Raw genomic sequence first — 13,519 nt, 5'->3', positions numbered from 1 at the left:
AGAGCAAATTTCAACTGCAGAACATTTAAAGGGAAGTCCATCAGCATAGTCAAACAAATTTCACAAAGTAGTCTTTTAAAAACTGTAATGTCACACTTTATTTTGTAATATCTCTCTTATTACTAAGACTAATAAGATATATAAGCAAAGCTCTCTCCTTCATAGTTAGCCTGACATCTGAGAACAGTTTTCAATACCACTGCTCATTGCAGTGACTGTGAAGTAATGTCAGAAAAAAAGTTAATTTTGTATGTGTGAAAGAATATGACAAGTTGAGCTGGTCAGTTAGAAATTAGACTGTTTATATTTCAGTATATTAGTAATCACCATTTCTGGAAAAAACCCCCAATGCAATAGCAACTTGAAGGGTTTGTTAAAAGTTAGTAGCTTTTAAATGTATATTCAGGTAAGGCCTTTAAAGATTGATAAATGTGTATTAACAACCTGTACAGCATTAAGGAAGCATATGAAGACCATCCAAAAATGTAAATACAGCAAAAAGTTGTGGATAAACCCTTTTAGATGCTGAAATGCTTTTCTCATAGAAGTAGGAGAAAGCTGGTTTTGTCCATCAGAAACATTTTATTACATTAATGTAACTTTCTAATAATACTGACTTGATCATTTGCCTCATTCCATGCATTTACTCAAACGTTTTCTAGCTTCTTTATCCCTTTTACCCCAGTTATTAGCCAGAGCTACGGCTATGTGCCAAAACTTCATTTTTATTATGCATGCTTGATTCAATGTTACTTCATCACCTCCTCCCTTCTTCTACTCTTTTGTTTGCTTCTACCACCTGTTGCATCTTGTTAGAAGTCTAGACTGTGAGTTCTCTAAAAGAGAAACTGATTTTTCTATGTTGGAAACTGAATCCACTATTTTGATTTGTCCTTTAGTTTGCAAGGATACTAACTGACAACGATTAGCAATTAGAATACCAGAATACAACTTGTAAGGCAAGTATGTTTGCAATCCTTGCAGGCCATATCAACATCTTAGTCAACACCTACGTTTGTTTAATGACTGTAGTAAGTACAAAACTAAGAACTGCCATATGAGGTCAGACTAAAGGTCCATTTAGTTCAACATGTTGTATATTCTAATAGAAATTAGTGCTGAATGCTTAGGAAATAGCATCTGTAGAGTAAGTGCTGCCCTTGCTCTACCCTCCTAGCTTCTGGTGATTAGCAGTTTAAAGATTTTTTTGTGCTGAAAGGTATAAAGGGATCTATCCTCCAAGAAGCTGTTTTACCATTCTTTGAAATCATTTACAGTTCTGACTTCCACAACATCCCATGGCAATGAGTTCCAAGTTCCAAGATTTAAATAACTGTGAAGAAGTACTTCCTTTGTCTCAGTTATTTGCCTAATCATTTCATTTGCTGCATGCCTTTTCTTGTGCAATAAGAAATAGCATTCATCACTGAATTAACTAATCATCCCCCCTTTGTTTTTTTCCATACCATTCATATCTTCCTCGATCACTTCTTCTGCCAGCCAGAAAGTTGTCATAAGGTGTCTTTTCACTGACAGCCATTCCATACTGTGCAACACCCTGTTAGTCCTTCTCTGCATTATTTCTAGTTCTGTGTTCCTCTTGAAGTGGGTGCAGCATGGCAGATGTGGAAGCACAACGGTATTCCCCACTGATGTGATGGTGATCATCTTCCATTTCATTCTCAATTGCTTTTTTTAATAACACCCAAAATTCTCTATGCCTGAGGTTTACCTCTGATAAACAGTAGTCTGGTCCCATGGACTGGACACTCATTAGGAGCTGCAATGCATTTTCTGGTTTAGTTTCACCAGAAGGGAGTGTGGTCGCTGCTCTCCAAGACAGTTCTGTGATGCAAACGGAGGTGTGGTAGATGGGGATCACAGGGAGATTCACTTCAAAAGCACGCATCTGATCCAAATTAAAATACTAATGTAGACACACCCAAAAACTTTCCACAATGATTCCAAGATCTCTCCTGAATGGTAATGGCTTCTTCAGGGCTCATTATTATGCATGTATAGTCAGAATTATCTTTCTTTTGATCATTAGCTTGCATTTATAAACACCGTATTTCAGCTGCTCTCATCCAGCTCTTCACTGTCAACCTTTCTCTTGACAATGCTAATAATAATCTATACATTATCAGCAGTAAATGCGACTCTTTTCAAATAATTGATGGTTCTGCTGTACAACACAGGTCCCAGTACTGATGTTTGGACACTCTACCATAACTACCCTTCATTGCTTCCTCTCTGTGAACCAGGTAGTCTAAGAGATGACCAACCCTTCTAGACAACAGCTTTGTTTCATTAGCAGCTGCTCCTGTGGGAACTTACCAGAAGGTTTTTTGAAAATCCATTTACACCAGCCAGAGCCGTTCTTATCCACATACTGACGAAGAGTTCTGTGAGATGTGACTTTCCTCTAAAAATTCTTGTTAACTCTTCTCCAAACCAAGACATGCTCACATGTATCTGCTGATTCTATTTCTTTTTATAGGCGCTACCGATTTGCGTGCAATGGAGCTCAGACTTAGTGGTGTGTAGTCCCTTGTATCCCTTCTTAATCCATTGGATGCTAAGCACATGTAAGTGATTACATTATTATAAGATGATTTCAAATAAACCCCACAAAATCTAAATAAATGCAGCGAAGTGCCTTATGGAAGAAAATATCCTCATTGTTCCTGTTTTGCCCCTCTGAAGGAAAGGATTGCGAGTTTTGTGGGTGGTCTGTGAGAAATCTAGCAAAGCCCAAGTGGGGCAACTGCTATTTTCAAAGAGAAGTGTCTTTCTGACAGATGTTTTCAATACTGTTTTTGCTTTAGTGTTTTATTGTAGTCTCCCGATCGTGCTGCTACCGTTTATAATTCTGCAAGAGTCAACCTATTTCCCCGTCTTTGGTAAGCCGCAACAAGAATAATTTTTTTCCTACACAGGTCAATCATATCAACTTATTGTGAAAGTTTTTAGAGACCTAACAGATTTGCAACAATATTTTGTATTATGACTGATGGAATCTACATTTTCTCTGTGTAATAGAAGTAAACAGATTGAAGTGTATTTCCTTCAGCTTTGCAATGTTACCAGTCTAAAGCTTTGATAATAAACAAAGAGTGTGACATTGTTATTCATCAGGCCAAAAGGACGATTTTCCTTTTGTCAAAACCAGAATATTCTTATTTGCATGAATGTAAAGCAAGCCAGCATTAACATACCCCACTACTAGTTGCCCTACATTGAAAATATTTCACTTCAAATTGTTTGATATATTTTTCTAATAGTTTAAACACAAGGAATAGTTAAATATTTAATTAATCTTTTTTTGCCAGTGTCAGGATGCCAGTGTCATAAAACATGCTGCAGAAATTGTCTGAAAAATATATGGATAAGGAGGAACAACAAATAGGGATTCCACTGATGAAAATGTACAGAGCCAAGAAACCGTAATACTGCTAAAAGTCAAATGAATGGACAAAGAAATGCTATTTACAGCATAGCTGACCATCACAATTACTCCATTGATTTAAAAAAAATAATTAGGCAATTTCTTTCAATATTAGACCACATTTAAATTTTGCCATTATTTGAACTGTCTCTCTCTAAATATTTTAACTTTCAGAAACAGTTAGTAAACAATGAGTTTATTGCTGGATTTTAATTTTGAATCAAAGACCAACCCAAAGTAAAGCACTGTATTTGTCATTCAGAAAGCGTTACAAAAATTTATGCCATTTAAATCTTTAGATGATTATGAACACTGAACCTAGACAATGAAGGGAAACATGTTAAGTTCGGTGTCTTTGGTGGTGGGAAAATCTTCACTGCATGTGTTTAGGCTTTAGAGAGTGATACAGAGTATATTTTCAGTAGCCTTTCCAAGCAGGAGTATGCTTATGATGTGTATCTTGAGATCCAGATAAAACACTTCACCAAGATAGTAACAAAACAGTAACATGCATAAGAAATTAATTGGTTTGCAGTGTCCCAAAATATGCCAAGCAGTTTACAATGTAATGAGGAAGTTGGAACCGTGGTAACAAAGTGACGTTGTAGGTAAACAAGACAGTCATTATGTACATTGTAATGTTCCATATGTGGCTGGACACTGGAATTTCTTAGTAAGATAATGAATATTGCCAGAGTTATCCAGTTAGGCTTTTGAAACTCACTCAGTACCTTTAACTTGGAGAACTACAAGACCCGGGCAGAAGGGACCTCTGGTTAACTCTTTGTTATTGGCTTTATACTTCAGTTTAATCTATTGTCCAGATGATTGCCCACTTAGGATTGAAAAATACTGTCTGCACTGCAAATCACACCTAATTTGGAACAGAGTCCTGAAAACTTTCATCGGGCAGCAAGATTTCTAGATTTCTACTGACTGAGGGTAATATTGCTCACAGGTTACCTTATTTTGAGGACAGTTGTCTTCTAAAAACTGATTTTGATAACAGATCAATGACAATGTACAGAGAAATAGCCAATTCTTCAAAATAGGTGTTAATAAAGCTTTTCCACTAAAAAAAAAAAAAAAAAAAAAAAAAAAAAAAAAAAAAAAAGGTGTACTTACAGATGACCAGATGCTTAACTGGTAGGAACAAGCCTGGTATTACTGAAGTCAGCACTGTACCCATAGCTTGCCCTTCTACAGAAGGAGTAGGTGCTTAACTCTGTTCTATATTCCCCAGATCCTACTTCAAGTCACTGTTTTCTGCATGTGAAATCAGTCTTGTTCCTTCAACATGGAACTCTTATATCAATAAAGAGGTTGATTTAGGTTGAGAAATAAGAATGTTTACTTAAATATACCATCTTCTTGCAAGTCACTTCTGTCTTAGAAGATACGTGTGAAATAATACTTTAAAAACAGATTTCTGCTTTCCAGTTCAATAAGCAGGCTTAAGTATGTGTCTCTCCTAAAAAGTGACTCCATTGAAAGAGATGCAAGATGGAAAGCCACAATGCTCAAAACCTTGCATTTCCTCACTTTGTAAAACAAAGATTATTTTCTAAACTCTGCATCTGCAAATCAGACCTAGCGTCCAAAGTTCAGCCATGTTCTCTCTGATTTGCATGTCTCCACAGGTAATAAAGATTCAGTAGGCCGAACAGGGCCATTATTATCTTCAAGTTTTGACTTTGCTGGTGCCTGAGTGCAGGTATAAATGGGAGGTATTGTAACTCATCTGGAAATACATTATCTTTCTGGTGGATCATGTGAGCTAAAATAAACCGCAGCTCATTCTTACACAGCTGCATAAACAGACTAATTTAATTGAAACCTGTCACTATGGTGGACAAGCCTCCTATCCATGGGCCTTGTACCACTTCGGTGAGAAGATGCCTTTTTAAAAATGTCACCCTTCCACAAAGAGCAACACTTTAATGCAAAAACTGCTGAGTTTTAAAGACCGATTTTATTATTGTGATCCAGAAATATATGCATGTGACAGTCCCCTTCAGAGATTTAGCTATAATCTTTAGATCACTTACCTAAGGTGTTGTAATATAATCTGACACAACGTTAAAATAAGACTTTAGATTTCAACATCGTCGTCCCTGAATGTCTAATTGTGTTCATTGTATATAAACCCCCAAAACATTAAATTAAAAAAGCATCAGTCAGCTTCATGAGCATCTCTATGATCTTGAAGGTCTCTTCCAACCTAAATGTTTCTATGATTCTATGATACTGATAACTGATTCATATATTCACCAATGAACTGGAATTTTATTGCAGTAAACAGGATACTCTGTGCTAGGAAAAATAAAGTTAGGTGCACTGTTCATACTGAATTTTTTCCCCTCTAAAGCCATCTTATATACTTTTAATACCAGGGCCTTTGTGAGCGAACTATTTGGGTTCAGATAACGTGAGAACTAAATTGTGCATGGAAAATACAAAATATTACTTCCAATTACTGACGACAACTTTAATGTGAATCAACAGACTTGGTGTTTAAGCGTAAATACATTACCCTTTCTGTCTGTTATCAAAATTAACGAGGACTTCCTATCAACACATCCAACAGCGTATATGAATCATACAGCAAAATAGGGCTGCCTTACTGAAGGCCACTGTGAATACCCTTTTGTCAAGTCCTTTATTTTCAGTTTGTTATTTCTAAGGAATATGCACACAGAGTTCTTTAATATTTAACTGGTTACCTCTTATGAGAAAAGGGGGGAGGGGGGGGGGGGCGCAGAAAAAAGAAAGGAATATTCCATGACACTCTCACCCACTCAGAAAAGCTTGAAGTCGTAAGAACATGGAAGTCAAGCAAAGCCAAACTAGTATTTTATAGAGCCTGAGAATTACACAAAAATATATACAGCATTCCTTACTGTTAAAGGAAAAAAAAAAATTTACTTAAAAGTAAAACTTAAAAACTAATACCTACCTTCTATCATATAACGGAAGTAACTCGCTTTTGATGTAAACTGTCTTGGTTCTAATACACAAATCCAGAACTGACTACCAGTACACACAGAATTCCCAATGGGTGTTCTTTTGCTTCTAGAATAAATTGGTACCTGTTTTACAGTTGTAAAAGAAACATAATAGGAGGTATTTCAGGTGATTAGAAGCCGTATCTAACTAGAAAAAAGGCACCTAATTAACAAAACACTGAAGTTATTTTGTCTGTGCTCTTATTTTGCTTCAATACAAAGATATTAATTGAATTTATCTTTAAGTTTAAAAGGTTGAAAAGCATTTTAAAATAACACAAGAGTAGAAAATTAATGAACTGACAGGATAAATATGCACATCTATTTCCAAAACTTAAAATTTTATATTTCAGTTTCTTGAGTGCCACCACAATATGAGAAGTTAGTATAGGTAATACAGACCGTATTTTTTAATGTGCTTTATCATGGCTCCTAGATCATGATTGGCTTTAACAAAAATCATTTTGCAGCCAGTATTAAATACTCCCAGTTGCAGAGGTAATTATTGTCTTATTTGCTGAAGTTCAGTAAGAATCCTTGAAGGACTCAGATATTCCTAATGGAGTCAAAGAGGAATCAGGAGCGTAGTATACCTTTGGAATGTCACCATAAGCCCCAAATTATTTATTTACACCAACAGCCCCAACAAATTTCAAGCTAAAATCTTGAAACTGTTTAATGGTCATCCTGCCATCCACATAATGTTTTACTTGTTCAGGAGGACAGAAAAGGTGATGTATCCAAGCAAGAATGGAGGTGTCAGCTCTGAAGGCACAAAGCACTTCATCTCACACGCTAGCTGGTGTGGGAAACCACTGCTGCTTTCTAGTGTGTCCCTTTGATGCAGTTGGGTTTTGTGGAGTGGGAAGGAGCAGGGAGGGAAAGCTGAGTCTTTTTCTAAATGAAGCTACTACCATCTACACACTTGCTACCTACTAGATGTACAAACTCTTCAGCTTTCTAGACATTTCTCGTGAACTCCATCATGGAGAACTTCACAGTGGAGATGCAAAATGTAGATGGATTGATAATCGAAGCCCTGCACATACTTTGTCCCACATGTCCGACAAGTAGATAAAGATTTTACACCATGACCAGCCGAGAAGGTCATATTCCAAACACCTCAAGCAACAAGGAATGAATAGCCATACTTCCACTTACCTGTTCTGGTGGATACAATTTTTCCGTATTATACAAAGATAAGCAAAAGTAGTTCAAATGGTGTAACAAAGAAAGGAAGTGATTCAGAGGCTTTGAACCACAGTACTAACAATCCACATTCATCCATGCAAATGCCTGCAAGGCAACTGGGCCTAAAATTGACTGCAGACTGGGTTAGAAGTCTGCTCTCTCACAGAACAGCTCCATGCCAGGTTACTACTTGAGCAGCATCACTCATACGCTATGCAGCAGTACTCAATGCACAGCCCACATCCAACTGCCAAATGCCATCGTCTTATAACACACAAAGATCATAAAAAAGCAGAATTTTTTAATGATGAGTAGGAGCTAAACCAGCGTGGCTACTGTTAGCCTAAGAGGTACTAGTTTTACTTCCTTCTAGAACTAATCCAAACATCTGAAGAAAACTTAGACAAGACCAGGCAAAGATCCTCTATGCATCCCAGAAGTTACTAATACAAAATTTTATCACTAACTTTTTCAAGTTCAAAGTAGTTCTTCACAGAACTCCCACTGGCTATGCCGGAGCCACAACATCAATACAGTTGACACACAATATCCTTAAAATTGCAAGGTAATATGACAGATACTGCAAAATGGTGGGGAAAAGGTCAATGTTACTATTCGAATCATCATGTACTTCCGATAATTTTACACCATGTAGGAGAACATAAGTGCGGTCCACTTGAAAGGCAGTCTGCGTCCCACTCAGCAAAATCAAGTCCTAATGGAGCAATGACATCCCTTAACCATGACCTTTGTTAAAGACTTTGAAAGACCATGACAAAGTAAGAACCGTCTATGTGAAACCAGCCAGATCCTCTGCTTCTTGCCCTTAAGACCTGACAGCCGATCATCAAGATCATCAAAACGGAGAGTAAGTCCAACCACGTCCAACGAACCGCCGCAGCAATTCCACACCCAAGCACACCCTGATGTTTGAGCAGCGCCTAATCATCGGCGCACAGCTCCAACTGGAAGGTGATCGTTCCTGTCCTAGCCCTTAAACTTGTGCGCTCCAGACAACCACAACAACGCAACCGGCCATTTCACCGGGAAATGCGGAGCCTGAGGAGGTGCTCCGGTCCAGGGGCTGCCTGCTGTAGGACGTCCAGCCTTGTCTGGTCGGTTTCAGATGGGAGACTGCCACCCCGGTTCCACTGACTGGAGCTGGCTATGCAAAACACCCGGGTCCAGCCTGTCTTATTTTCAATTTCTGCTTTCTCCCTCCTTCTTCTCTGGCACGGGGAGAGTGGCTAGACTTGTTCTCAGTTTGGGCATCCGAACCGGGTGCCTGAGGTCAAAATTTGGCTGGGTCTCGCCGACCGCCTGCCAGCTCCCTCTCCTCTCCCTGCCCCCGACCTGGAAACGGGGCGGCCGTCGCCCGATGCATCGCCGCTCGGCCCGGGGGGGTGGAGGGGAAACGACACCCCACGCCGGGCTGCGGCCGGGGGGGGGGGAAGGGAAGGACGGCGGACGAAGACGGGGACGCCGGGACCGGGCGCCGCCGCCCGCCCCACCTCGCACCCCGGGCCGCCCGTCCCCGCCGGAGCGGGGCCCCCGCCAAACTTTGGAGCCCGGCGCGGTGCCGGGGGTGGGTGGGGGGGGGTGGGGGGGGCGCGGCGCGGCCCCCCGCTCCCGCCCGGCCGCCGCCCCCGCCGCCCCCGCAGCACCCCGGGCGCGAGGTGAAGCAACCTGGCGCCGGCTCCTGCACTTTGCACAGCGGGCGCAGAGCCGCCTCCATCCCTGCGCCTGCCGGCAGCGCTAAGGCGCATTTTTTCGCACTAATCTGCACATTCAGCACGTCCAGAGCGCCGATGACTTTACCTGGACTTTCTCCACTCTCCGGGCTCATCACACTGCGATCGCCTCCCCATCCTACCGCTAACTCTCGCTCTCCTTCACTCCTTCCTCCTTCTCTCTTGCAAGGCCTGCTAAGATCAAGCCCGATGGAAAGTAGAGAGAGAAAGAGAAAGAGAGAGGCAGAGGGAAGGGAGGGGAGCCGCTCCATCCCTCCCCCCCCCCCCCCTCCGGCACACACGCCAGCCCTTTTTGCCCCTCCACCCCGGCCCTTCCCTCGGCGGTTTCCTCCGCTCTTCGGCAACTACGAGGGCTCCGCGGAGCGGCTCCCGAACGCGCCACCGCTGCCCTCCGCGGCGCCCCGGCCGGCGCCCCCCCCCCCTTCACCCCCCCCCCCCCGGTCCGCCGCCCTCCCGCCCCGCGGCGCCCCGCGGCACCCCCCGCTACCTCGTAAAGGTCCCCTGAAGCCATGCTGGGTTGCGGGACTGGGCTCCTCCGCGCCGTCTCCCTCTCTCCCACCTCTCCCGCTCCCCCACTCGCTCTCTCTGTTGAGTAAACTGTGTTTTGCAGAATGACAGGCTTTGGGGCTGGCTGTGCGCAGAATCAGAGGCGAGGAGAGGCAGAGAGGCAGGCGGCGGGGCTGGCGTAACCAGCAGCAGCTCGGGCGCACAGCGCCGGGAGCCGCGTCTCCCCCGCGGCGGCGGCGGCGGCGGCGGCGGCGGCGGCGGGGCCGGCGCCCCCCCCCCCCCCCCTTTCTCCCCTCCGCCCCGCTCCGCTCCGCACCCCGCCCGCCGCCACCTTCCCGCCCCGAGGGAGGAGGGGACACACACACACACGGACACGGGGATGGGGATCGGGACGGGTCCCGTCCGTCCGTCCCCCCCCCCCCCCTCCCCGTCTCCGCGCCCTCCGGCAGGGAAAGTCCCGGGGCCGCTCGGAGGAGCGGCCTTTCCTCTTCTAGCCCCCCGCTCCGAGCTGGGAGGGCTTCAAACTCTTCCCGCGGCCTAAATAAATAAATAAATAATTAAAAATAATAATAATAATAAAAAAAAAAAATAAAGGGGTGGGGGAGAGGGAAGGAGCGGCCGCGCGGCGGGGAGGGCCGCGGCGCCCGCCCAAGGTCACCGCGGGGAGAGGCGGTCGCGGGGCCGACTCCCCGCCGCCGGCCTCGGGCGGCCCTGCCGGCCACCTTCCCGCCCCCTCGGCGCCTCATGGCCGCCCCACCCACCCCATGGCCATCGCCGAGGAAATGGAGGTTGGCGGGAACCCTTCCGGCAGCCCCCCGAGGAAGGGGCAGCCCGCCGAGGGTCGGAGGGTTTCGGGGACCACCTCTCGGCCTCCGCCAGGCGAGGAGAGGCCTCTCCCGCTCCCTCGCAGCCATTTTGCAAATTAGCCAGCCCTCTCCAGGAAATGGAAGCCACGGACCTCCCCCGCCACCTGGTCTTCACGTGGAGGCACTGGGCGGCCGGCGTTTCGAAGCGTTTGCGGGACGCGGGGAGGCACGAAGCTGCCGGCGGTTGCCGTCTCGGAGCCTCCCGGGCCTTTCCTCCCAGGAAAAGGGCCGCCCCATGGCCGTCGGCGTCCTCGCGGCCCAGCGCGGCGGCTCGCCCGAGTGAGGGATCCCCGTGAAGGTGGCACCAAGCAAGCCGGGCGGCATCTCCACCTCCCGCCTGCCTTTATCCGCCATCTCCACCAAAACACCTCCTGCTCGGGGATTCCCAGGTTGAGGAGGTTTTTCTCACACCAGCTTGGCCGTGAGTGAAGACGAACTAGCTCGTCGCGAGAGGAAGCCCCCGCTTTCCACCGGGCACGATGGAGTCCTGAGGAGACGGGAGCCGGTGCGCGGCGAAAGGCCCTTAGCGCGATGCCGTGGCCACCGCGAAGCGAAGGGCTGTGCTCTGTGGAGGCCGCTTGAGTATCGAGTCGTGTTCCTGCAGCTTCGTGCTGCGAAGGATTTGTTTCTCCAGGTAAAGTGTTGAGCGTCCTCTCGATACTATCTTTATCGGTACGAAAGAGCGCCGTTAGGGTTTGTTTTGTCTAGTCCTTCACACCTCGGCTTCGTAGCCAGCCGGCTGTAGTTGTTACCGGCCCTTAGACGCCATGTTCTCACCTCACAGCTGGCCTCTGGTAGTCATTCCCCCGGAGTCTGGGAGCAAGACCAAGTACCGCGCGGTCTGGCTTTGCCATGGTTGTGGCTTTCGTTTGTCTTCAGTGTGTTGGCGTTTCTCATCTTTTGATTTCAGTCCTTTGTGTAACAGTGCACTCCGCATTAATGTGGCACTTGGCACTGCCCAGACTATTATCTGAGCGGCAGTATAATACAGTAAGTATTATACAGTAAGGCTCGGCATGGTTAATAAATGTCGCTGGTGTTGAATTATATCTGAAATTTCATTTATGACTGAAAATCCCGGCATGGTCCAAGTGGGGTGAAGCTGAAGACTCTTCCAACTGAGACAATTCCTGTTTGAAATATCGATATTGGGTATTTTTAACATTGCCACCTTTTATCATGAAAGTAGGAAATAACACATGCACATCCAGCTCTTGGTTGACCCTATTTCCTGAACTGTGAATATTACCTCTGGTGATTATGAACTTGCCAGCTAACCAGTTTAGTATTGACTTACAGTTCAATAAAAACTATCTTATGGTAGTTTGGAGCTCAAAGATGTTTATGGTTTGTGTGGTCTGCTGCATGGTGTGATAATGTTGAATTCCTAAGGACAAGACACTCTGCTTACATAAAACGTAACTGTTTATCTGAACTGAAGTAACTGGAGGGTTGTTCTCTCATTTCCAATTTGCCAGAGATATTTGCGTTGTTGGGATTTGATATTTGAAGAGCAAAATGTTGAAAAGATTAAGAAATACTGTAAACTACCCATGCCTTTAGCAATTGTAGTAACTAGTGCAGCAAACATTTCTTAATTTTCAAGAAATGCATTACTTAATGATCACACCCCATGGTTTCTTCTTGATAAATCAATTACTTTGTCTTATTGTAAAGTGACTTTTATTGTTTACAGTAGCGAATCAGCTCTTCGGAGTGGTCATTGAGCAGAATATTCCATCGATAAGTAGACATTTTAATACATTCCTCTTCAAAGTCTGCTTTATTACACCTACTACTTTGCTGCTTTCCACAGCAGTAAACAAAATGGCAGTCAAATCCAGTGAGTCATTTTTCAAATGCACTCTAAAATATTCCTTCTCTGGAACCATTGCCTTTCTTCATAGCATCAACTTTCTCCAAAGGTGTCTTGAATGAATTAAAAAAATGTCCCTTCCCAAGCTGTGGAAGAATGTATGTCTTTTCTTTTGAGACAGGTCTAATAATCAGACTGTTCTTTCTCGTCTTTGCTGTTACTCTGCTCTCAGACAGCTTAAATTAGAACAGCCCACCCTGCACCATATTGGAAGAAATCTCCATGACCTGGTCTATATTTTAGAAAATTTTATTTACGTTGTACAGTGTTTAGATCACATTAACACTGTCAATATTGTTGCCATAAGATTTACAACCCAAGCAAATATTAGTTTAGAAGTTTTGAAAGGATGAATGTTTTAGTGAATACTTTGAAGAGGGGAAACATCTTTTTCCTGATTACTCGTTCCTTGTTTTAGAGTACGCAGTCCCTTGGGATGCAGTGGTGTGTGAGTCAGTAGTGAGGAGCAGAAAGAGGACTTTTGCGATTGTCAAACCCAGGAAAAGTTGATTGTGGTTTCAGTGTATTTCCCTGTCATTTAGCGGAAAACGACATTTTCAGTTTTAAAAAATCCAAGTGACCTTCATTTGCCCAGCAGGTCTGTTTTGTAACTAGTCAAGTCATGCGGTATACCTCTGAGTCTTTCGGAAAAAATAGAAATATTTAAACTTATTACAATTTCTTTTAAAGTTTCTGATAACAGATTTTCTGGAAATACATATTTTCCAATTTTAATTGCCTTTAAATGGAAGTATCTTTACTGTGAAATGAAATTGCTGCAAAATCCAGATTTTTGTACAAATTACAAACTCTAAACTGAATGTTTTTGCTAAATATGTGATTATTCATTACTCTTATTGTTTCGCCGCCTTCTC

General features: G+C 43.9%; 1 protein-coding gene and 1 long non-coding RNA gene across 5 annotated transcripts in view; both read right to left on the bottom strand.

The window, feature by feature from the left end:
- Nucleotides 1-9,796, bottom strand: part of LOC126040282 (uncharacterized) — a 29,428-nt gene extending 19,632 nt beyond the window's left edge. The window contains exons 1-3 of one of the 4 annotated variants that reach the window (XR_007506610.1): nucleotides 9,463-9,796; nucleotides 8,112-8,929; nucleotides 86-6,537 (exon numbers count right to left, since the gene is read on the bottom strand). This is a non-coding gene — a long non-coding RNA (uncharacterized LOC126040282). Of the gene's footprint in view, nucleotides 1-85; nucleotides 8,930-9,462 lie in introns of those variants that run through there. The other 3 variants (XR_007506611.1, XR_007506608.1, XR_007506609.1) reach the window with 3 other exon arrangements.
- CDYL2 (chromodomain Y like 2) overlaps nucleotides 1-10,156 on the bottom strand; it is a 61,465-nt gene extending 51,309 nt beyond the window's left edge. Inside the window, exon 1 of the mRNA XM_049804360.1 lies at nucleotides 9,883-10,156. Coding sequence (XP_049660317.1) covers nucleotides 9,883-9,906 — 24 coding nt within the window. The 5' untranslated portion in view covers nucleotides 9,907-10,156. The remainder of the gene's footprint in view (nucleotides 1-9,882) is intronic.
- Between the last annotated feature and the right edge of the window lie 3,363 nt (nucleotides 10,157-13,519).

The sequence above is a fragment of the Accipiter gentilis genome, chromosome 7, assembly GCF_929443795.1.
Source record: "Accipiter gentilis chromosome 7, bAccGen1.1, whole genome shotgun sequence".
Classification (NCBI taxonomy): Eukaryota; Metazoa; Chordata; class Aves; order Accipitriformes; family Accipitridae; genus Astur; species Astur gentilis.
The sequence above is the reverse complement of the archived record's forward strand: the minus strand, read 5'-3'. Positions and strand labels throughout refer to the sequence as shown.